The sequence below is a fragment of the Hippopotamus amphibius genome, chromosome 2 (assembly GCF_030028045.1).
Source record: "Hippopotamus amphibius kiboko isolate mHipAmp2 chromosome 2, mHipAmp2.hap2, whole genome shotgun sequence".
NCBI classification, from domain to species: domain Eukaryota; kingdom Metazoa; phylum Chordata; class Mammalia; order Artiodactyla; family Hippopotamidae; genus Hippopotamus; species Hippopotamus amphibius.
In genome coordinates, this window is record NC_080187.1 from 178564661 (window position 1) to 178590592 (window position 25932).

A 25932-nucleotide genomic window follows, 5' to 3' on the forward strand; every position below is an offset into this window, starting at 1 on the left:
ATAACAACGTGAACTCTGATTATTGATGTAAGCAAAATTTGTGATACAATTGTATTGATAGGATAGAGTGAGCAAAGTGGAACATGTCTTTCCCACAACACTTTGTTGACAGACAATATGTAAAAATAAAATAAGAAACAGGAAAAATGAATGCAATTACAGAAGAAACAGACAAAAAGAATTGAAAACGGTTGATCCTGAGAAATGAGACTGAGGAGAGTCAAGTAGAACAGGTGGGACAAGAGACTGATGTCTTTCATTAGAAGCCTTTAAAATCTGTTTTTTCTCCACCTCTGTGTTTATGAATTACTTTGACACCTATTCCAATATCCTTTTAGATTGCCTCCTGCACTATAGAGCATAGAAAGCTAAACACTTGTACTTCCCAGGCTCCCATGCAGTTCATAATTTGCCCTAGGTCCCAATGAGCAGATAGACTACACTAGACTTGTAGGCAGAAGCAACCAACCTGAGTCAGCAACCATTCATAGAGACTCATAACTTTGTCAAGCATGGAGAAAGAGTCCTTGGGTTCTTGGGCAGCTGGGTTGCAGTTTCTACATCTGTCCCTAGTGACATAAAAAGTGAACAGTGGGCAAACCAGTGGGGTTTTCCTACAATAGCCACATGGTGTGTTGGACATTGTCCATGGCTAGAGCATTTCTGGATTTTATATTCTTATTTAGCATCCAAATAAGATTCTTACCCCCTCCCAAGAGAGTCTGTGAGCTATCTAATAACTTTTTTAACTAGATTAAACTATCTAGAATGGGTTCTGTTGTTTATAACCAAGAACACTCACTGATAGATTTAATTAAAAAAAAAGAATTAATTTTTAAAATGTATAATAATTTTTCTAGTCAACTAGTTTATAAACGTACTTCAAGGGACAATTTCTTTCCCATGGTTTATTGGCCTTTCTGTTCAAAGCATCCTTTACTGGCATAAATTTTCAAAAATGTGATATTTAGAATCTTCAACATTAATATTCTCTTCTGGGCCCTTAAATTAAAAACTTCAAGGTAAACAAGTGCTAATTAGGCTTTTTTTCTTCTAATTGAAAATTGATTCCAAATAGATGACTGATAAGAAAAAAATATCAAATTGTACGTTTTAAATATATGCATTTATTGTATATCAATTATATCTCAATAAAACTTTTTAAAAGGAAAAAAAAGAAAATTGATTCCAAAATTTTGATCTATGAAGAGATGCCTGAGTTTGATATTTGAAGAAAGAATTGGAAGACAGTGTAACAGGTCCTTGCATGGCACTAAATATTGGATCCTATCAACAAGGCCATGCTCTGGGCCTGCTGGAAAGTAAGTTACCTCTGCTATATGTTAATGTCTCACCTTCTGTAGACCAGTTTTGTTACTACTGATGACACATATGTAAGACAGTGAAAGTAACACTGCTCAGATTGCATTAGATCATGAGAGATCAACTCACTAGAGTAAAAGCAATATATTATAACATCTAAAACTTTCTTAGTGACTTAGATATAGATGTTGGTCAACTCTTTGGGTTTTAAGTGACAGAAGTCCAATACAAACTAAGCCAAAAAGAGGAATTTATTTATTTGTGTAACTGCAAGTATGTTGGTTTTTAAACTCTTTGATACTTCTCCCTTAAAAAGTTAAAGCCTAAAAACCTTCCTCTTGAATGTGGGCAAACTTAGGAACTTGCTTCTGTCTAATAGGATAGAGTAAAAATAAAGGTATGCGACTTTGGAGACTAAGTCATGAAAGGTATGGTGGCATCCCCCTTGCTTTCTCTGAGATTACTTTCCTGGAGGAAGCCAGCTCCCATGTTATGAAGAGAGGTCCACACTGTGAGGAACTGAGGCCTCCAGCCAACAGCCATGTGGGTGAGCCATATTGGAGGTGGATTGTCCAGCACTGGTCAGCCTTTAGATGACCCTAGCCCCTGCTGACACTTGACTGCAAACTCATCAATGATTTTGAGCCAGATACACCCAGGTTAGTCACTCCCAGATCCCTATCCAAACATGTGTGAGATAGTAAATGTTTTTTGTTTTAAGCTATTAAGTTTTGGCATAATTTGTTACGGAGCAATATATAACTAATATGAAATGATTCAGGGGTTGGCCTGACTTCCAGCATAGTCTGATCCGGGGGAAAAAAAATCTGTCATTAAGATATTCAGTTCATCTTTTGGCTCTACTTTTCTGCGTAGAAGCTTCATTCTTCAGAAAGTTTTATCCATACACTTGAGAAAGATGTCTGTCAGCAGATTTTGTTCTACAGGCTTATTATAACTTGTGATCTTAGAAGGGGAAATAGATCTCCCAGCCTCTATATTCAAATCTTAAGGAAGATTCTATGAATTCAGCTTGAGTTTCAAACCCACTTCTAAAGCCAATCATGGTGTCTAAGTCAAATGAGTATTCTGATTTTCTGCCATGGTCTTATGTCACCCCTGTGCCTAGAGAGAGAGCAGGGACAAAAAAGATACAGTGATAAGAAGCCTGGATGGCACCACATGGAATGAAGGAAGGGTCGTTCTAAAAAAAGAAATTAAGGAAAAAAGATGAAAGAAGTAACAAATAATAGACATCAGCTTAAAAGTGATTCCCGTATTTAACCTTCTGCTGTCATTGTGCACAGTAATAAACTTCTACATTCAAGGGATCAGTATTGGCAGTTGTGGAATGGATTGTCTGAACAGCAGTGAAGGTCATTTCCAATGGACTCATGCCACATGTGTTTAATGATAAATAGGATAGAGAAAGTCGTTTTGATCTTAGGCATCAAAGATGGTAGAGTCCTTTTGTGAGTATCAGAATCTAAGCCTTGTTTTTATGATGGTAGGGAACAGTGAGAATAATTATTTTAAATACCTTGATACAGCCAATTATTTTAACCTTTTGACCAGTAAACTTGTTGGTGCAACAGGAAGTGAACACTGGTAATCCTCTGCTTGGTAGATTATAGGAAGGTGTTTAGCACTGCTAAACAGGCTTTTATCTTTTCCCACTTAAAACATTTGCACCAGACTAAACTGTAGAGTTTAGAGATTCACAATTTGGTGATAAAACTAAAGATATGCAAAGAAGAAATTACTATGAAAGTTAGGAGAGTGATTATTATTGTGGTGTGAAAAAGTGTTAAAATTGAGCTGGGGCATAGGAGAGCTTCTGGAGAGATGAGAAAAATTATGTTTCTTAACCTAATGGCAGTTAAAAGAGTGGTTGCCTTATAACAATTCTTTGTTGTAAATTTTGAAATCAGGAAGTGTGAGTCCATTAACTTTGTTCTTTTTCAAGAATGTTTTGGCTATTCTGGGTCTCTTGCATTTTCATATAAATTTTAGGATTAGCTTGTTAATTTCTGCAAAGAAGCCAGTTAGGATTTTGGTAAAGATTGTGTGGAATCTGTAGAGCAATATTAATTCTTCTAAATCATGAACACAGGGTGTCTTTCTATTTATTTAGGTGTTCTTTACATTCTTTAAACAATGTTTTATAGTTTTATTATACTTCCTTTGTTAAATTATTTCTGTGTATTTTATTCTTTTGATGCTATTGCAAATGGAATTATTTTAAAATTTTGTTTCAGATTTTTCGTTGCTAGTGTATAGAATACAATTAATTTTTGTGTATTGATTGCATATATATATACAAATCAATGTACAGTTGTATCCTGCAGCTTTGATTTCACCTTTTGCTATGGTCTGAATGTTTATGTTCCCCCAAAATTCATATGTTGAAATCCTAACCCCCAAAGATAATGGAATTACTAGGTGGGGTCTTTGGGAGGTGCTTAATTCATGAGGGTGGGCCCCTTGTGAATGAGATTAGTGCCTTATAAAAGAAGCTCTAGAAATATCCCTAGCCCCTTTCACCATGTGAGGACACAATGAGAAGTCTGGGACCGTAAAGCAAGCCCTCACCTGACCAATGTAGCCCCCGATCTTAGATATCCAGCCTCCCAAACTGTGAGAAATTATGTTTGATGTTTATAAGCTACCTAGTGTGTGGTATTTTGTTATAGTAGCCTGAATGGACTAAGACAGCACTAATACTTTTTTTTGTGAATTCCTTAGGATTTCTACATACAAGATCATCTGAAAATAGAAATAGTTTTACTTCTTTCTAATCTAGCTGCCTTTATTTTCCCTTACTTGCCTAATTACCCTGCTAGAGCCTCCAGTACAATATTGAAAAGAAGTGGTAAAAATATCTTAATGGAGAAAGTTTTCAGTCTTTCATCTTTAAGTAATGTTAGTTGTTGGTTTTTCATAGATGCCTTTTTTCAGGTTGTGGAAGTTTGCTTTTATTCCTAGTCTGTTGAGTGATTGTATCATGAAAGGGTGTTGGATTTTCTCAAGTGATTTTTCCAAATGATTGTGTGGGTTTTTTTCCTACATTCTATTAATATGTTGTATTACATTGATTTATGATTAAACCAACCTAACATTCCCAGGGCAAATCTCACTTGAGCATGGTGTATAATCCTTTTATATGCTGCTGAATTCAGTTACTCCTTATTTTGCTGAGGAATTTGCATCTATATTTATAAGGGATATTTGTCTATAGTTTTATGATATTTTGTCTGGTTTTGGTTGTCATGGTAATACTGGTCTCATAGGATGAGGTATAAAGTGTTTCTATTCTCTTAGAAGAGGCTATAAAGAATTGGTATTAATTCTTTACATATTTGGTAAAATTCACCAGTGAAGCCATATGGTCTTGGGGTTTTCTTTGTGGAAATCTTTTTGATTACGAATCCAATCTCTTTATTTGTGATAGTTCTATTCAAATATCTGTTTCTTCTTGAGTCAGTTTCAGGAGTTTGTGTGTTTCTAGGTGTTGTGAACCCTTGCATAAACAGAATGGACCCTTACCCAAAGTTTGGTTCAGGCCGATGACACCACAAACACCCCAAGAGTATATAAAAAGATTTATTACTCACATAATGTGGCTTTCTGTGGAGAGCAGGGCAGGCCTCCCAACCTGGTCTGAAAATCACTTGAGAGAGCAGGAAATGGAAACTGACTTGGAGTTTTTATGGTGGTTAAAGAACGATGCTGGGATAAGGGTTCCCACCTGGAGGAGATGGGCCCTTGTATAGTTTAATCATCTCATCAGTAGCAAATGGAAGAGAACCTGGGCTTTCTTACCAGCTTGCTCAGATGTGAGGCAGAAGGGGAAGAGAGATGAGTGATGCTTTAAAGATATTAGTAGTCAAACATCAAAATAGAAATGAAATCAGACTTTCTTACATTAGGAATTTGTCCATTTTATCAAAGTTATGTAATTTGTTGGCATACAATTGTTTATAGTATTCTCTTATAGTCCTTTGTATTTCTGTAAATTTCATAGTGCTGTTCCCTTTTTTATTGCTGATTTTAATCGTCTTCTCTCCCTCTTCTTTCTCTCTTCTTTGTCTGTGTGTCTCTCTCTTATCAGTCTAGGTAAAGATTTCTCAGTTTTCTTTTGCTTGCTCAAATCTGCTGTTCAGCCCCTCTAGTGCAATTTTTATTTCAATTATAATACTTTTCAACTTCAAAATTTCTATTTGGTTCTTTTTTATAATCTCTATCTCTTTACTGATATTCAGGATTTGGTGAGATTTCATTCTCTTATTTTTCTTAAATTCTTTAGAAATGTTTTTTTTCTTAGTTCTTGAACACATTTAAACAGTTGACTTGAAATTTTTGTCTAAGTCTAATGTCTGGGCTTCTGAGGGGACAGTTTGTTTGTTGTTGTTTCCTGTGTATGGCCCATACTTTCTTGGATTTTTTTTTTTTTTTTGCATGTCTCAATATCCTGTTGAAAAGTGGGTGTTTTAAGTAACATGGTGTGGTGACTCTTGAAATCAGTCTCTCTCACCCTCCCCAGAATTTATTGTTGCTGCTGTTTGTTGCTATTTGCTTTTTTTTTGTTTGTTTAGCAACTTTTCTGAACTAATTATGTAACATCTGTATTTTTTTGTTCTGTATGGCCACTGAAGTCTCTGCTTGACTAGCTTAGTGGTCAGCTAATAGTTGAACAGTAATTTCCTTAAACACTTAGAACCAATAAGTCTTCCAGTGTTTGCTGAGGGGCTCTGTGTGAATGTTGGGGCATACCTTCAACACTCAGCCAGGCAGTTGACAACTCTGCCTTAGCCTTTGCTTTCTGCCTGTGCAGACCCCCAAGGTCAGCCCGAGGTAAGAGCTTAGGACCTTCTCAGATTCCTCCTAAGCATGTTGACAGCCCTGGGCATGCACACAGCCCTATACATGATTTGGCTTTCTAGATTCCCAGTAACATGTTGAAGCTTTTCAAAGCCCCTGCCCCAATCTCATTCTACAGTCTCCTTTTAAGCTTTTTGTTTAGCCTATTGCCCTAACTGCTATCCACTGCCTCAGGCAGCCACAAAAATAATCAATACCTCCAATTGTTTTCAACAGGGCTTTTCACACTGGGCAGTTTCCAGTTAGGTCAAGTAAAGATACCTTTGCAAGTGGGGCCTTCAGGGCCTGACAGACAGGTCAAATAATTACAATTCTCTGGATATTTGGCTTTGAAAGAACTCCAAGCCCATTCTACTTCTTCTAGTGGCTGCCAGACTGCTGGTGTTCACCATAATTGCAGGCTGTGGGTTTTCAAGGCTTCTATGGAACTGGAGAGGGAGATGAGAATATGGCAAGTTACAATATCACAATGCTCACTGTTGTTATAGCGATTCAGCCTTTTTCTTCAATAAATGTTCCTGAGACTGCTGCAAGCCTTGGGTCAATTTCCAGAGTTCTAAACATTTGATTCTATTTTTGCCAGTTTCTCATTGCTTTCATGGAGAAAAGAATTTTCAAAGCTCCTCACTCCAACATTTTTGCTCATGTCCTATTACATACATTTTTTGAAACCTAGAATGCATTTCTGTTTCCAGTCCCACTAACTTTTCAAACCCTGTCCAGCTATTACCTCCCAGGTAGTGAGTGTGGCTTTTCTGAGGACACTGTCTCCTTGGTACTTGCTGCCTTCTTTCCCCTCCAAGTCCAAGGAGGCCATGGCAAAAAGAGAGGTGGCAGGACTTCTCTGGTGGTGCAGTGGTTAAGAATCCACCTGCCAATGCAGGGGACACGGGTTCGATCCCTGGTCCAGGAAGATCCCACATGCTGTGGAGCAACTAAGCTCACGCGCCACAACTGCTAAAGCCTGTGTGCCCTAGAACCCGTGTGCCACAACTACTGATCCCACACACTGCAACTACTGAAGCCCTCGTGCCTAGAGCCCATGCTCTGCAACAAAAGAAGCCACCGCAATGAGAAGCCCACGCACTGCAACAAAGAGTAGCCCTCGCTTACCACAACTAGAGAAAAGCCTCCACCCAGCAACAAAGACCCAACGCAGCCAAAATAATTAATTAATTTAAAAAAAGGATGCTAGCTGGGAAGGGAGGTGGGTCAGGGGATAAAAAAGAGAGAGGTGGCAAAGAGGCTTTGAATGCTTCAGAGATGGCACTCCTGATGATGCCATCTGCAACTTCAGGGTGGCCTTAATCATTAGATGAAGTGAGTTGGACCTATTTTTAGAATGCTGCACTCTATCCTTAAAAGGACAAACTGATAAGTTGAAAATCTCACAATTTTCATAGTGTTTAAGGGCACAGGTGCTGCAGTAAGACTTATGAGGTCACTGCCCCCTAGCAGTGATGATAATGGTACACATGTTATTGAGCCACTATGAAAATTAAGTGGAAAACAATGAAAATAAAATCCTTGACAGTGTCTGGCATAAGCATGCCATATGCAGTTGCTGGCATTTTCATTATCACTGTCAGAATACCAATACCTAGTAGAAATCCTGTATTGTACATCTGAGTAGGAAGGGACCCCAGAAATCCACTCATTCAATTGCATACCCAGGGCAGTAACTCACAGTGCCGCAAATCCCTATCAAATGATATCTAGCGCATGTCTTAATATTTCCAGGGACAGGGAATGGATCATCTCAAAGGCAGTTCATCACATTGCTGAATCACTCTCATTGTTAGAAAGCTCTTTCTTCTAGTGAGCCCCAAATCTTTCTCCCCTTTTCCCCTTGAACACCTCAAAATAAAGCTATTATTTCAGTGTGACAATTCTTCCATTATCTGAAAGCTTCTCAAGCATTCTAACACTTCTTTCTAGCTCTGGAGAAGAGGCTGCTACGTTCCACTGCTCCCCAGCTTTCCCCTGCCTCTACTTGCCATGACCTAAGGTATCCTCCTGAAATCAAGTGGCTTCTGGAAGGTCTGAGTGGAGAAAATTAACTCCCTTTCAGATCACAAGCAATCTCATGATCTCTTTCCTACCTCCCTTCCCATGACAAGTGGATCCCTGCCCCAGCCCTGTGAACATCACCATGAAGCACACACACACACAAACCTGTGAACATTACCATGAAGCACACACACACACAAACACCCTGTGAACATTACCATGAAGCACACACACACCCAAACACCGAGAAGAGGTTCAATTTATTGGTTGCTCTTTGGGAAAGGCTACATAGAACATTATTGGGCTGAAATTAAATTCTAGGTACAGATTCATAAAATGCTGCTTTCAACCAAATTAGCTTTTATGAGACTATCAAATCCCCTCTCATCCTCACAGACAACAAAGGATCCCAATCATAGCCTTCATAAATGTCTGTTGTTTTAAATGATTAAAGCAGACATAATACATAATGCAGTTGACATTAAATATATTGAGGATGACAAATCAGTAGAACTACTCTCACTCTTCAGCATTAACTGGTCATTTATAAATGTTCTGTACATACATTTTTTTTATTTTAGATTTTCTCCTTAAAAGGACTTGTGAACTGTTCATTACTATCTGTTATTCGTTTGTATACACACATTCAATTCTTCCAAAATAACATTTAAGATCTTTCTTAAATTGCCCTAGAAATGTTAACCTTTAAGGAACATTCAATTAAAAAAATAAAAGCTCAGGTCTTGACTCTATAACGCACGTTCAGATGTGTCAGGATTTTATTGTTTCCCTCTGACCTGATAAAAGCCTCCAACAACATACAATGTGCCAGCCTCTTCTTTGCTCAACTCACAAGAAGTCATATAAAGGAGAAAAAAAAAAAACCTGCTTGAAATCACAGTGACCAAAGGATTTGAGTTAATAATTACATTAAATAACCATAACTTTTTGTTTAACTATTCACATTCCACACAGTGGAAATTATCCTTTCCTCCAGATTTTTCGCTTACATTTTTAACTTTGCAGAACTACAATAACAAAAAACAACTTACAGACTTGCAGGATGTGTGTTTTTCTCTTTTAATGCCAAGCACAAAGTGTACATCATAAAATTCATATTTGGTGTTTGGCATTATTTTAATAGGAAAGGTCTAGATCACAAATATCTTGCCATAAAAAAATTCTACTATAGTAATGAAAAAAACATATCATTACATCATCGGTGACTCCAATACAATATGTAACAGATACGGCACATTCAATAAATGTTGGAAGACAGTACTTGGGCTAGTCTTAATATAGGCACAATAAGAAAAGCAGACGTTTCCCTCTTGGGCTAGCGCTGTGCTTTTAGGGCAGTTATGCTGCTCATTATCCCAGTGAAGTTCATTTTGAGGAAATTCTCTTTACTTAAGCCAAATCCAACTTAAATGCAAGACTGTGGTACAAGCTACTAAAAGAAAATTCCTACTGCCAACTTCAGTCATCTCTTTTTAACAAAATCGCATGCTTGTGGCAGAATGAGAACAAGAGAGATTTGGTGTCTGCTGGTTCTGAATGTCATTTTTCCCCTCTAGTGTGGTTTTATATTTTCAGCTCCTTCCCCTTTCTTTTCCTTCCCCCCACCCTCAAAACTCTAGCATAACATTTGCATGCTTAATTAAATCCATTTTGTGCTTTATTGTTGGAGGATGTGGATGATAGAAGGATTTAGGGTGGGGGCATACAGTGTATGTGAAATGCACAGACTATATGTTTGCACAATGATTCTGTGTGTAGAATCATCAGTAGTGAGTTTCAAAGTTTTAAAATTAGACCCAATATTGGGTGTTCAAGACGACTTCTGCCTCAAAGTATGGTTCCTATTTAGTTGTTAGTGGGGAGAGCACGGGACCAAAACAAAAATAAAATAAAAGCAGCCTCTTTAGTTGAAATGGTTCTTTGAATGCTAGAGTCTTCGTGGGCAACTGAAACACAAGTCTACAGTGTTTGTTTCCCATGTTACACGTAACTTGGCCATTGAGGCTGAGAAGATGCAAGGCAAAAAGAGTATTGGGGGTGGGGGTGGTTTACATACAAAACCTCAGGCTTAAAGAGAGCAGGTTGGCCAAATCCAAAACATAGAAAGGTTCACCCACTCTGCACTTTGGTCATTAGGTAAATCCTAAATAGGCATTGGGAACAACCCAAGTTTAATCAGAGAACAGCAACTACTAGGTTCTAAATGGTTACAATGTTACAGAACTCCTACCAGCTGTAGGACAACTAAAGCTTGCAAATGCCCTGGTTTCTTAACTGGGGTTCCCATTAGACCCTCAAAGGGCAAAGGAAGAAGGGCAGGTCCTATTCCTTACATATCTCCTCCCTGCCTTTTCACTACACCTTAGCCAGAGGCGATCTCCTTCCTTTCCTTACTCTCCTCTGCTTTCCAGCTCAATCTCCTATTGATGTCTAGAACAAAAAGACCCCAAATATACTTCTTTCTAAAAAGGGAGCAGGCCCTAAACTCTTGTTAGCCTGGTCCTTCACTGTCAGGTACATTCAGCAGAGGCAGAATCTTTATAACACAGGGTTGTGGCTCTCAGAAGCATTACCCAGGAATGATGAACTGAGAAAGAGGTGATTATAACCCAGCCTGAAGAAAAGATAGTAAGACCTTCTGCTTATAAGGTTTTTGTCTTTTTCCTATTCCTGTGTAGGGGTTTTGGAACTGCATCTTTTGTCCATCTGAGGGGCAAAGCAGGAGGGGCTGTTTTGGTTTAGCTGACTCACTTGGTTCCGAAAATAGGAGTGGTCAATATTTATGTTTCAAGTTTGGTGTTGGGTTACAGCTAATTTCAACAGTTACAGTGACTGACAAAGTTAATGATTTTTTTGGCAATTTCATTTCTCCTCTGTTTCCTTGGGTCCTTTAAATACCAAGAAAAAACTTGCTAAGGCATGGGTCTCACTGTGTTTGGGAGTTGGCCTTTCCAGACTCTGCACACCTCCCTCCTGAATTCTGCTGGGCCCAATTGGTCCTCACCTGCAATCTCTCCCTTCTCTCAAACTTCTATCCTTCCTGCCCTTGCCCCACCAGCCTCCCCCAGAGTCTGAAAGGTCTTCCCCAAATAGGAAACATTTGCATCTGTGGTCAAGCAAGTTACTTTTGAACCCTTGGCAAGTAGGGGATTAGCCGGAAATAGTCACTGAGATACTAAGAAGGGGTGGACTGTGAGAGAGGAAAAGAAGGAGGGGGAAGCAAGCACAGGTTGAAATATCCTTTCCAAGGCCAAGGCAGCACTCAAACAGGTCTCCTGCCCTCCGAGTAGCCTCTTCCATTAACATTCATCCTGAAGGGAGGTTCTGGTACCCAGGGGGCACAGGGAAGACGGAGGCAGAACCAGACCACAACCCTGTCCGTCCGAATGTGCCTCAGGTGGTGTGGGCTTTCTGTGCCATCCCGCTCGGAAGCAGATATGTTTACATAATAGGAAGTGCCCTCTAGCAGAGACTACGGTGTGTACAGACACCCACAGGCACCCATGCACACTCATGCACACAAACTACGCACTAGCAGGCTCCTGGCAGGAGGCAGCTGGTGGTTCTTCTTGCCTCTAGCTTTAAGCCAAGTGAGAATCAGGTTGATTTAGGTCTGGCTCTGGGCCCGCCTGGGGGTTGCATCCCGAGGACAGGCTGCGTGTGCCCAGCTTAATCCAAATCGATGGATATGCATCGACACTGCTTGACGCGGGTGACCCTCTTCTTCTTGGTGGGTGGCTGTAGTTCGGGGCAGTTGAGCGTGACCATCATGGTGGTGAATTTCTTGGGCTTGCAGAAGGAGCAGGACTGAAAGGAGCCTTCCTCCTTCCGGATGTGCCTGGGGATGTAGAAGGAGTTGCACTGGCCGTAGCAGAAACGGTTGATGATGGTGCGGCTGTTGCAGCCCTCCTCGTGGATGGTCTGCTTCAGCGGCTGGGTCTTGCACCAGTCTCGCTTCAGGTATTTGCGCTCGGTCACATGCAGGGCCTCCTGGCTGGACTCCAGCACCTCCTCCCCGGGCATGGCGGTGCCCCGCCCCTGGCCCCGCCCCCGGTTCCTGGAGCCAGGCTGCTGCGGAGACTCAGTCTGCTCCGAGTCATTGTGCTGGGCCTTGTCTGGCGGGGGGATGGCCCCTTGGGACCCCTTCTTTTTCCCTTCAGCAGCCGGCAGCAGGGTCCCCAAGAGGAGAAGCAGGGCTCCCACAGTGTAGGCCGTGCGGCTCATGCTAAAGGGAGGAAACACAGACGGGGGAGACATGAAAAATGGAAACGTTAATGAAAACATTAATAAAACAGCTAATAGTTTATCAGGCACTTGCTAGACACTTGATATAAACGATTTCCTTTACTTTCGCAGTATCTCCATGAATTAGGTACTGCTACTCTCCTTACCCTCTGGGCCATTAAGCCATGAAGTAACTTGCCCAGAGTCACCCGGTGAATAAGCCAAGACGTGACTTCTGTCACTTGTCTTCCCAGGGAAATTTCTTCCTGGCTTCTGGTACCAACTACGTTTGACTTTGTATTACTGTCACTTAACTGTATTCATCCTTTTTTCTTTTAATTGAAGTATAGTTGATTTATAATATTGTGTTAGTTTCAGGTGTACAACACAGTTATACATATATATTTTTATTCTTTTTCAGATTCTTTTCCATTATAGGTTATTACAAGATATTGAATATAGTTCCTTGTGCTATATAGGGTCCTTGTTGTTTATTTTATATATAGTTATTCATTCTTGTACTTGATTATATTTAGTAAGTTCCTACTATGTAAATGCTAGGATGCTTTTGAACCTCTTTGGGGAAACTTATTTTCCATCTTGTTTTATAGCAAGATGAATTAGCCTTGCCATCTGGAGGGCTCATCTGTCAGCAAAGGGTCCCAGTCTTTTCTCCCTCACTGGCCTGAGCCCTTCCTGAGTTCAGCTGGTTGGATGCTTACGAGATGTTCACTGTTATCAGGCATTGGAAGGTGATGTATGGAGACCAGACAGAGGGAGAATCCTTCACGGGAAGAGCACTAGACAAAAAGTCAAGACTCAGCTTCTAGTCGAAGTCCTAGGGCCACAGCTTGCTTTCTGACTTTGAGATAATTTCACTTTACTTTTCAATAAATGACTTTATTTAAGCAAAGATACAAACACCTCATATCCCCAGATAGTTTGTTCAGATCAAAATTGATGTAAAACTGAAAGCAATTTGAGAACTAACCAAATGTACAGCTGTACTGCAGACAGAACAAGTTACTTTGCCAAAAAGATCACATAATTCATAAGATTCCTGGATCACTCATTCTCTTTTTTAAACTGGGCACAGATATTCATTATATCATTCTTAATACCATGGTGCACATTTTTCTACTTTTAAATAATGACAGACGTCCTTCACATATGTGTGTGCGCGCATATGTATATATAAAATTTAGAAGGTAGAAAACGGACACAAGAGAACAGGTATGTGCAAACATTTACATTAGTAAGGGCCACAGACATGCTGAATAAGTTAATGAACTATAGTGAATTATTGTGGTGGGTCTGGAGTTGGATATGGGTCAGTAGGAACAATGGCATATGAACAATGGCCAAAAAATAATTAAATAAGGGGAGGGGAGGCAAAGGGAAAACTGACACAAAAACAGGAAAGCAAGGATGGAGCGAGAAAAAAATGAATGGAGTGAGGAACATAAATCAGAGAAAGGAGGACTATTCTAAAGCAGGATATTCAGGGAAACTGGGGCAGACAGAGAAGGAGGAGGAGGAGGAAGCACAGGAGACATATTTTTCAAAAGGAGGGTGCAAGAGAGAAGCATCAGCGTATTAAGATTCTCCTGGGACAGGGCTTCTCAAACCTGAGTGTGCAGACAATCACCTGGGGGTATTGTTAAAATGCAGATCCTCATTCAGTAGGTCTGCCTTTCTAACAAGCTGTGAGCAGCAAGGCCTGTAGCACCTGCAGCTGTGGGGCACGGGAGAGACAATTTGTGGAAATGTAGAGGGATTTTCTTTTCAATGAGTGCAGTTTCAAATTCACAGCCTCCCTCCTCAGGCCATCGCACCAAGTCTGCCCTGAATCCTAAGGCTTCCCTGCCTTCCACGCCCACCAACAGTTCTCAACCCAAGGACACAGCTGTGAGGCACCCACTTCTGTCCGCCAGTGTGACACATGATAACCACTAAATGCAACTTAACAGTAACCTCATCGTGGCCCCCAAGGAAGTATACAAGTTGGTATTAGTAGCTGGAGCAGTTACCTTTCAAAGACAAAGGCAGGGTGGAATCCACATTCTCGAAAGGGCAGCCCCTGTAAGTAAAGGCCATGCAACCCTAAGGATAATGTCGAATTAAGGTAATTAAATATTAAGTTCAAAATATTCTTAAATGGCACCATCTTTTAAACATTAACCGGATACTTTCAGGCAAGTTCAAGTTTCGAGCTGATAATGTGACGTTTAGCGCCTGCCCTGACTGCAGACTCCCTGGTTTTTGTCAGTTTATCTTACAACATCTTTGTTCTTTAAACAGAGCCTTTTTTGCCTTAACAACAACAAAAAATTAATTTCCTTGTTTTGTCTTTAAAACATTGCTCATGAGGAAAGTCCAGTTATAAAACAGTGCCAATTTTCTCCAGAGACCAGGATCACTTACGCCACGACAGTCCGGTCTCCTGGGCAAATATACTGTGAATTTGAGGAGCTTTCACAAGTTTCTGTTCTTTATTCAATTCCGGGCCAGGATCTAAACTAAAATTCAGCCTCTGCCCATTCTCTGCCCATTCCCAAGAGAAATATGTAAGACAGCCCTAGGCCTCCACCCACCATCTTCCCTCCATCCCTCCTAAAAATGGCTTGCAGAACAAGCCAAGCCTCCAGAACAAGATTTCAGAGCCAGCATCACAGAGGCCAATCTGAGACTTGACTGGGAAGGTATATGGACTGCATGGGACAGATTCAAGTCATGGGGCCAGCCTTACCTACAAACATCTACCCCAAAAATGCAATTTTCTTTCTCTACACCACTTAGGACCTTCTTTATACCCAATTTTTCCTATCTGGCATTTTCCCATCTGTCATTAAATAAATACCAAGTCTGAGAGTCATGAGGGCTTATTCATCCCCTCTTCCTCCATGCCTGGCAGAGTAGGCACTTTTTGTTCAATGAATGATTGTCATGGACCACACTGACCAACTGAGTTTCTGTTCTTTGCATTTAAAATGCCTTCACACATGCTGAAGATCAGCAGAGTCTAGCCTAGGGAGCTTCTTAATACTTCCCTTCCTTTTTCTAGGAAAACTCCAAATACCCACGTCCCTTTACCTCGTCCCATGGAGAACACCGTGGGGTTTATTTTTCAATTAAAGCCATTGTATGCACTCTGGCAGAAACCAACAATAAAGCAGTAAATTCAAAATTAGTCAACTGTGGTTTTCTGTTTTAATTTGGACTGACTTCCTGTTCCTATGGGAGTGTGCAAACCCCATAAGAAAAAGGGGTCTACAGTGACAGACTGTTTTTAATAGAAGTAAATTCTTCTCAAAATAAGATTTATTAGGTGTGAAAAATATTATGAAATGGCTTTTCATTTTCAAAAAGCCTATGCTTTAAATATCTTCAGCTTTTGAGTTCTTAAATCTTATAACTAGTTACTGGAGAGAAAAAAAATACTTTAGGAATCTCAATCAACAGAGACCTCAGCTTCTTAGAGAACAGCAGAGCTCTGAAGGACTCTGCACATCCCACAGGAGTAAGAGACAGGGGAATGAGAACTATAATTAGTACTAGAACCAGGGCTCTGTCAAGTCATTGTGGTCAATCACCCAACTTCCCCACACACCAAAATGATCTCCATTACTCATGGAAGGAAATAGGACTGTTGTGTTCTTGAAATCCCAATTGTAATGCCACCAAATAATTTGCACTTTGTAAATATTACAGACATGGAGGAAACCAAGAAAATGTAAATTCCTTGCGAATAATTCTTTTTTCCCATCGACAACTTGCAGAGTGGCCCATTATCAAAAATGAATGCAAAGGTTAATCCAGATCTAGGTCTTATGAATTATCACCCATGTCCAACCAAGAGCTGAAAACATCTCTGGTAATTTGCATTCATGAAACAACCCACTCACATTATTAAATTAAAGATGCATCTCATGGACCCAGAGTGCATCAGACACCCACAAAGACATCCCTTTATTCTCCTTTGCAGATATTCTTCTTTTCAACTGCTACCTCAACTTTCCCTTAATGCATTTCTGCTTCTCCAGGTAATGTCATATCTTCATGATGAGCTTTCTCTGCAACTGTTTCCCACCAGCAAGACCCACCCACCCCTACTTCTTTTTTTGCTTTACCACTGTGCGCCCCTCTAATCCACTTGTCCCAGAGGACATAGATACTCTCAAAGCACATCTTCTCTACCTGATGGTTTCCTTCAAGTTTGCCCCGAGTGATCAACAGCAAACACCTGCACAAAGATAAGCCGTATCGGTCACCTCTGTCCTGTGCAGGTCACGGTGATTTATTCTAATCTTTGCCAGGCTATAAGACCACAATCATCTAATTCTGGGGAATCAGAAATAAAAGTGCTATGTGTAACCTGTTTCTAATATTCTCGATGTCTTTGGGAAAGTTTAGGTCAGCTGCTTTCAGCACTCTCCTTGTCATATTTCTCATTTTAGCTAACCAACCTGCTTGTAATCAGTTAAATGCAGTGCTGAGTGGGATTCACAGGAGACAATGATCAGCCAGATGTCTGTGGCTGAATGTCTGATCAATTCCTCCTGATAAACTGAGTTTTAGAAACCTATTCAACAGGCATGACATCAAATTATTCCCCAGCATTAAAAAAAAAAAAAAAAAAAAAAAAAAAAAGGAAGTAACAGCAAAGTCTCTAAGTGCAGGCCAGGTTTTAGAAAACCCTATTCCTATTTCTCAGTACTAAACCTCTGAGAAGGGCAAAGGTTGTTTTAAAATTGACTATCTTTTTAAAAAGCAAAGATCCAACTTTTAGAAATTGAGCAGAGAGGTTCTTAAGCATATACTGGGTTGATTTTTTTCTTTGTTTTGTTTGCAGACAATTTGCACCAAAATGGTTGGCAAACTAGTAGAGGATAAAGTCTCATCCTCTATATGTTGCAGCTACCCTAACTGCAACCTCCTTTTTCTGCAGACCATTCAGACTAAATCAGGCTGGGGCCCAACATCATACAGGGCTAGGAGGAGACCACCTGGTAGTTAAGTAGCTCAGGAGCTGTCCAGGCTCATCTGAAGATTATTTTTGGTGAAGCTCATGATGCTATACAATTCTTGTGGTCCACAGGAAACAAGTTAGAAAGTAATAAATGTTAAATGTTCACTGAGCAGCACTATTGAGAGATGGCCAAGTCATAGGTTCTATTTTGTAGTGAAAGATGTGTGTTGGTCCCTATGTGAGTGGGATTTGGAATTTCATTTCAGAACCACCTTGTGGTACACACTGATGTCCTGTACTGTTACTACCTCTCCCAATACCACCACTAAGAGCTACCTCTGTTTTTAAAACCCTGTGCCAGGCATCATGCTCAAGTCTGACTGAATTTTATAATTGATTTTTCACAACAAAATATGAGGTAGATAAGATCATCTTCCTTTTATCGATTAGGGAATCCAGACTCTGAAAAGTTAGGAATTTGTCCAAAGTCACACAGCTCCTCATGGGAAAGCCAGGGTTTGAGCCCCATTCTCCCTAGCCCCAAAGCACATGTCCTTAACCACTAGTCTGTGGACACTCAACATGGTATTTAATAAGGGACACATGGACCTGTTTCTAATGCAATCAAATTTGAAGAATATTGTGACAAATAATTCTCTATTTTGTTCACATGTGAAGAAAAAAAAACTTTCTGGTCCCAGGAATTACTGTTGTACTTTGCATTTCTAAGAGCATATGTTAAAACTAAAGACAATTCCTTGCAGATGCAAGACACAGGCTGATAACCCTGACCTGATTTGTGCTTTCAGTTGGATGCTACAGTCACCTCCCCTACCTCCCCCACTCCTTTTACATAAAAGGTTTAGGTTTTCCCGTGTGTCCTTCACTCTGTTCTGCACAGCTTTGCTGCTGACAAGCATTTCTTGGGAGAGGTGTTTGTGGCATAAAATTTCTTGGAATTATATCACTTTTAACACTTAAACCTTAAGATTAAGGACTTCAGTTTAGAAGACAAGGCAAGCAGCTCTCATTCAGAGATGTGGGGATGTAATAGGTTTCTACTCTCCCACATGTAACCATTCACATAAGACTATGTTAGCCAACTTGGATTTCCCGTAGATCGTGCATGGGTTACCAAAACATCTCACTCCAAATGAACTTTTAGGAAAATAGGAAATCTGTGAAATTACAAAATTTACAAAACACTTTAATTCCTATAGTGACCTGGGGGTTAAAAACACACACACAGCAACTAAGTTCTAAAGAGCCCTTAAATAATTAGTTAATACTAACAATTTGGAGTGTGCAGTTTATCCAGTGATGGTAATCAAATCACCTACTACTGTAGGCTGGAGTGTGCCAGGGAGGAGATGAGAATCCGTAGTTTTCTTAAGATTCTTCTTTCCCTCCTTGCTTTGAAAAGTCCATCCTTTCAAGTCCCCCATTCCACCCCTTACCAAAAAAAAAAAAAAAAAAAAAGAAGAAGAAGAAAAGAAAAAGAAAGAAAGAAGGGGGGTGGCTGGAAAGCCCTGGGGTGAAAGAAGACTCCTTGCCCTGGGATCGGGGTTATCTTAACCTCTTCTCCGCTATTTATTTAACTTGTGTGTACAGCCAGAAGGAAGCCACTACTCTGGGGTCCCTGGGAAAGCTTAAATCCCTGGTGACCCACTTAACACAATAGATTGTTTTAATCAACTTGTCCTGGCACCATCTCGAAGGGGAACATAAACAGACGCGCACACCGCTTGGATCTGCTCTTTCCAGCGGGAGATCCAATTACCTACCGATGGTCGCCCCTCCGCCCTTGTACCACTTAAGAAGAGATTTTTAACCCCTAACTTCGAGGCTATATTTCTGTCTAAGAGAGCCAGGTTTAGGGGAGGAGAAAGCAGCAGCCAGATTTGACCGGGGAGTCCCTTCGGGCCAGCTCTGGGCGCGCTGGAAGGGCTTTACTGGAGAGGCTCCTCCTGTCTGCCCCCTGCCTCGCCCGAGGGACCGTCACCAGAGCCCTGCGCGGGGAAACGCCAGGCTGGGGCGCCCCCAAGGCGGAGCTGGGATCCGAAGACAATGCCAAGCCAGATCGGTGTCGCGTCTGTTCTTCCCAAGCCAGAAATCTACAAAAAACTCTGGCCAGCCAGGTGACGGCCCCGATACCCCACCGCCCCTGGTCTTCCGTGAGCTACAGAGGGGTCAGCAAAGTGGCGGGCGAAGACGGGGAACGACCTGGGCGTTCAAACCGGGGACCAGCTTTACGCCTCCAGTCCCGTGTCGTCCGTCTCTAGGAAGGCGCAACGAGGCGAGGCAGGGGCTTCTTGGACACAAATTAAGGTGCACCCGCAGAAGTGGGACCCGACGGGTTGTCACTGCCCAGCGCCTGGACGTCAGCGGTTCAGTCGAGACGCTCCTGGGGCAGGGAGAAGCCTATAAGAGGAAACTCAGCGCCCATGAGCGCGCAGCAAGTGTGTGCGGTATTTGCTGGGTGAACACCGCTGGCTCTCGGGTCTCGGCGTACCGCACACCGCACTTCAGTTGTCCAGTTACCTGACCCTCGCGTTTCCTCTGCGGCGGAACTCCGCAGCTCCGCTGCTGCACGAGTCTCCATCTCATCTTGAGGATAGGCAAATGGATGCATCGCTAATTCTCGGGATCCTCCACCCCACGGCAGGATCACTCACGGCCCTCCGACGGGCGCGCCCCGAAGTCCCCAGACCCACCGCCCCGCCTCAAACACAGGGGACCCTCTCATTGCAACTGGCCCCGCCGTTTGTGGTCGAGCTGAAGGTCCCCGCCGCTCCCCACTGCTCCCGCTCGCTCATTATCCCTCAGCTGCTGCGCTCTGGACGCACGGACTCCGCGCCCTCACCCAGCTGGCGCGACTGGCAAGCGCGGCTGCCACGCACACCAGGAGCGTATTAGCAGAGCTCCGGGAGGTGGAAATGGGATGCGGGGCTCTTGTTCTTGACATCCTCTTTCCCAGTCTTGCCCTGCAGACCGCGCAAGGTTAGGTGTTGGCAGCCAAGACCTTGGTACGAAGGACCCAGCGATGGTTCTTCAGGGTTCACCCCAGGGAACGCGGGGCCTCGGCCTGCGCGCAAGAAGGGCTGCCGCGCATCTGCACTAAGCTGGACGCGGGACACGGGAGTCGCTTACCGATCCCTACACACACACACACACACACACACACACACACGTCGTTTGCCCATCCCTAAACACGCGCGCGCACACACACACACACACACACAGGAGTCGTCTGCCCATCCCTAAACACGCACGAACACACACGCACGCACGCGCCCGCGCCTCCGCGCTCACCTGTCAGTGCGGCTGGCCTTCGGGGCCTGCGCTCTCGACGCCTGGCGCGGTGTGCGACCGCGGCCCGAGCCGCCCGGGCTCGGCGCGGGGTCAGCGGGACAGAGAGTACCGCTCTCGCTGCACACCAGGTCGCCCGGTCTGCGGAGGGCGCACCGAGTGCGGGGCATCGCGCCGTCTCGTGTTTAAATGCCGGCGGCGGATCGCGGCGCCCGGGGCCGCGCCTCTCCATTGGCCAGGCGCCGCCGCCGCCGCCGGACCCGCTATCCGCCCCCTTTCCCGGTACTGCCCCCGCCCCCCGCACCCCTCCTGCCTCCCCGCGGGGTCCCCTCTCCTCCTGCCTCGCCTCTTTGTCTGCTCCCCCCGCCCGGGCCGGCTGGGAGAGGTCACCCCAGGGAACCGCGCCTGGAATGCACAGCAAATCACATTTTCCGCTCCCGTTGGAGGGGGAAGCGCGGGAGGAAATCCCCCCGGCTCCCGGCCCCTCATTCCTCCTCCGCCCCAGGCCTGGGCTTTTCCTCTCGCCGGCTCCGCTCCGCCTGCGTCGGCCCCGCGACGCTCTCGGTCGCGGAGACTGCACGGGGAAGAGCAAGACCTCCGTGGGATCGCGACCCATTAGGCGATTCTTTCCCTGTGAAGGGAGCGGGACTGCAGGGCGCTCTGGCTGAGCGATCGCCGCGGCTCTGGTGCGGCTCCGCCCGAGGCCCCCAACTTCGAGGGCGCTGACCCCGGCGCCCCCGTTAACCCCGGCGGGCTCGCCGGCCGCCAGCAGGAGCCTGTCGCCAACATGACACCTTCCTCTCCTCGCCCGCCACGGGTTCTTTCGGCTCAGATGCCGGCGGCCTCGGCTGTGAGTGTACAGAGGGAGTAAACGGGGGGCAGAATAAACCTAAAAGGACCCTAAAAATCTAAGATGGAAAGTCAAGGTTTCCATTCCTGAGCCATTTTTAAAAGGGAGAGAAGAGTCGCTAGGAGAGAAGAGGGTTTCCGTAGCATGTTAAAGGTTAATAAATCAGGAAAGTAAAACCCCAGGCGAGGAAATAATTTCCCAGAAATGGAAGACAAAAACCTACGTATGTGTAAAACCGGTGTCACATTCTGTGTGCATTGCTGAGAACCCGGTAAGAGTGGGAACATACCAAGCGCAGAAATATTTTTTGAAAGATGAGCGAACACTTTCATTTGTTCTCTTAGCTTGGAAATTGGTTCCTCAAAGAGGCTGTAAAGTTTTGCGTGTCGAAGTTAGAGCCCGTGCAAAAATCAACCCGGCTGCAAGGTCTGCAGACCGGCTCCATCAGCGAGGTCAGATGATGACTTTGAAAAACGTTGGTTACGGAAGAAAATTTGAAGGTGTTTGTACTGACTACAGCAAAATAAACAATACAATGAAAGCCATCAAAAGGTACTTATGAAACATTTGTGACTTAAGTACTTGGTTTAAGAAGACAAAACAAAACCCCCAAACAGTGTGGTTTTTTCCTCTCTAGGCAGGCATTAGGGAGAGGGGGCAAGAAATAGTGAACTTCTCCTAGATACTGTTAGGAACTTGAAATCGATTTTTCAAAATAAATGAAACAAGAAGGGAGTCTGCATTAAATCAATATCTAGAGAATCTTCATCATCTGAATGTTTTGTTTGTGCAAAGGGCGGTTTCTATCCATGAACTCAGAGCTGCACTTTAAATGTTTTCAATAATTTTTTGTTAAATCATCCCATGAGCCATAGTTTGTAGCTGCCTGAGAGATGCAAACATTCAAGAGGGCTCAAAGACTTATCTTGGTCAAGTGGACTGCAGGAGAGATACACAGTCAGAAATACACAAAATACTTAGGCAATTAACAGCCCAGCCAAAGTCCACCACTGAGCTATAGGAGCCAGCTGTTCTCTCCCTGTGTAAACTATTCTGCCAAAGAAAAGGAAGCATATTTACAAATTCATTAACTCCTTCTAATCTAAAACCAACACTTTAGTCATGTTTTCTTCAAAACTCATATAAACCGCTCCCAGTAAAAATACAGAGAGACAGAGCTTACCTCCTACATTGGAAGTAATTGCTTTAGAGCCCCAACACTGTGGTTTTATACATCCAATCTCTCTATCACTACCTCTATCTAGTAAATATTGGTAATCACTGGGATCCCTCCTCAGGACGCTTCTCAGACCACACTCCCTGTGGTAGAGACACCCCCACCCCACCCCACCAGCCCACAACTCTCTGCCCCATTTCACTGCATCATTTTTCTTCATTGTCACTCATCTCTCCCTGCCACTAGAATGTAAGCTTCATGAGGGTGGGCACTTTGTCAATCTTGGTCACTTTGATCACACGAAACATCTAGAAGAGAGAGTATCTAACACAGAATCGGGATTCACTAAATAGCTATGGATTGGGAATACGCAGCACATGCCCACTAGGTAGGACCATCAGCTGAGCCAATGCTGAGGGTATAACCATCATGTGTAGAGCAAAGACGAGCCCTCCCCTCTCAGAGTTTATAGTCTAGTGTGTTGGTAAATATTTATCAAGCTTTCTGCCTCACATCTGTGTTTCCACAGCTCTCAACCAGTCATTGCAAACCATTACTCAATCAGGATGAAGGCATAAGAGTAAAAACTCTTCAGACCTCTTTAACCATAATAACATAATTGAAACCTGCTCTTAGTAAGAGAGGGAAGAAGTAGAATGACTCCATGTAGGCAAACTTAAAGTTTGAAATCTGAGATGCCTAAACAATAATCACTAAATGATAAATGTCACAGAAACCACTTTCAAATTAATTTGAGGCTGTTGTGAGAAGTGTTGATACCGCTCAGCTACTGGTTTGTAAAAGGAAAGTCCGTTTCTCTTGTTTTGCTCACATACCTAAATATAAAACATGTTTCTCTCCATCTAACTCACAAGATGCTAAAAGAGGGCTATTCTCCAGATCTGGAGAAGAAATTTGAAGGCCTTTATAGGGAAGTTTTTGCTTAGATTTGCAAAAACTACTTATGCCTGTTCCCTTAATTGCAGAGACCGTGTATGCCATCTTGCATTGGCTTAAAAAAGAACAAAGATCTTTACCCATTTGTAACTGACCTTGTATGGCCCTCCTTTAAAAAAAAATGTGATAATGAACTTGACAATGATTAAAGAAAAAGTTATTTGCAATGGTCAAATAACAGTTAAATGATTCATATCCAGAATGGATTCCTCTTATAAATTAACAAGAAAAAAACTCCACAAATAACTCAATAGGAGTTGACAAAGCACATGACCAGGCATTTCACAAAAGAAGAAACCTGAACAGACAATAAACATGAAAAGATGCTAGATTACACTAGTAAATCATGAAGTGCAAACAGAAATGAGAAGGCACCCTTGCGTATCAAGCAGATTAGCAAAGATTTAAGTCTGTCAGTATCCAGCCATTGAAAAAAGTATGGAGAAGCAGGTAATTAAATGTATTGACAATGAGACTGTAAATTGGTAGAACCATTTCAGAGAGTAATTTGTCAAAATGTGATCAAATTAAACATGCACCTAATATACCACCCAGCAATTCCACTTCTAGACAAACACCTTAGAAGAATTTGAGTGCATGTATGAAGGATAGAAACTTGTGTGAGCACTTCTATTGTAGTTTGTTTATAACAATCTTAATGCCTATTAAGAGGAGTAGAAAGCATAAGAAATTATTTTATTCATATAACAAAATGCTATACCGTTACTAAAAGGAATGGACTAAATTTTTCTGTTTCAACACAGCTCAAAAACTTAGTGATGTTTGAAAAAAAGCAAGTTGTAAAATGATACAAGCAGTATGACACCATTATGTATATTTTGTAATAAACATATAAAACAATAGTATAAATTGTTTATGGAAACATATGTGTTGATGTAAATATATAAATAGTGGATTGGAAACCAGACCCTTGACAGTGCCCACCAGGATGGACTGGGGGAAGGGGCTGGATTGGGGATAGAGGACAAAAGAGATTTCAGCTTCATAGTGCTTTTGAAAATTTTATTTTTAAAAAAATCTTGAAGCTAATATGACAAAATGTTGACAATTTTCATCTCTGGGTGCGGGTACATGGATATTTGTTAGATTATTCTCTTTACATCTTGGTTGTTTTTTAAAAAGTTCTCAACATTAAAAAAAAGAAAAAAGGATCTGATCTTTCTATCGTGATTTCAAGAGTGATTTTGATCCTCATTTGGGCACTGAGGATTCCTCCTCCCTGAACGTCCTCTGTAGCCAGTTCTAATCAAGGCCGGCAGGCCTTCAGAACACATACAAGCCCTTACTTGTGTCTGTATGTCTGCAGATCTATCTGAGGGTCAGCTCCTGACTAGTCACCCTGCTCTTTACACATAAGCAGTAAAACATCTACCAGTTTTCTGTATATAAAAAAAATGCATGTGCATGAGAAAATTCTGAACAATGCTGCCACATCAAGCATGTGTAAGGCTTATCATGCAAATTTCAATGCAATTTGGACCTAATTCTACTGAAGTATTTATTGTGCACATTACATGATCATAGTGCAGTATATAAAAGGCAAAAGCATAGAAGTCCTTCCCAGTCAATATGTAGGCACAGTGGAAAACACACTGAACTGGGAGTCAGAAAAATCAGAATGAGTTCCTGACTCCTCCTCATAGGAACCAAGTGTCCCTGGGTTAGATATTTAAACGCTCTGAGCCTAAATTCAATCATCTGTGTTATATACATGGGAATAATACCTACCTCTGGGCAGATGATGGAACTAAGTAAAATAAGCTCCATGAAAGTGCCAGACACATAACAGATGTGTAATAAACAGTGGTGTCTGTGTGGATATCAGAATTCAATTGGAAGCTAAAACAAGACAATGAAAGTATAATATTAGCATGGGTTGTGTCTCATGGATGTTAATTTCACAGTGCGTAACGCAATGGATGCCACCTAGTAGGTGGTTGATAAAGCTTCTAAATGAGTACTTGCAGAGGGGAAAAGAAGAGAGGGAGGGAGGGAGGGAGAGTGAGAAAGAGGGAGGAATGGAGAAAGGGAGAAAGAAACAGAGGAAGGAAGGGGGAGGGAGGGGGGAGAAAGAAAAGAAAGGGAAAGAAAAAGAAAAGAAATGAAAAGAAGCAATCCCATTCCAGTAAATGGCACAGCAACTTCTATTTTTGGTAAAATCAGTGAATGGTATAAATACCCCACAGAGGG

At 42.3% G+C, this 25932-nt stretch overlaps 1 protein-coding gene across 1 annotated transcript; it reads right to left on the reverse strand.

Moving 5' to 3' along the window:
- Positions 1 to 8455: 8455 nt before the first annotated feature.
- GREM1 (gremlin 1, DAN family BMP antagonist) lies at positions 8456 to 20907 on the reverse strand. Its single transcript, XM_057724993.1, has 2 exons — positions 20741 to 20907; positions 8456 to 12460 (listed from the first exon to the last, which is right to left on the reverse strand). The coding sequence occupies exons 1-2, from the start codon at positions 20905 to 20907 to the stop codon at positions 11905 to 11907; spliced, it is 723 nt and encodes a 240-aa protein (XP_057580976.1). The 3' UTR covers positions 8456 to 11904.
- Positions 20908 to 25932: the final 5025 nt, after the last annotated feature.

Coding starts and splice junctions, on each gene's coding strand:
- GREM1 (XM_057724993.1), bottom strand. CDS start 20,907: ATGCCCCGCACTCGGTGCGCCCTCCGCAGACCGGGCGACCTGGTGTGC. Junction 12,461..20,740: donor AAGGCCAGCCGCACTGACAG/GTGAGCGCGGAG, acceptor TCCTCCCTTTAG/CATGAGCCGCACGGCCTACA.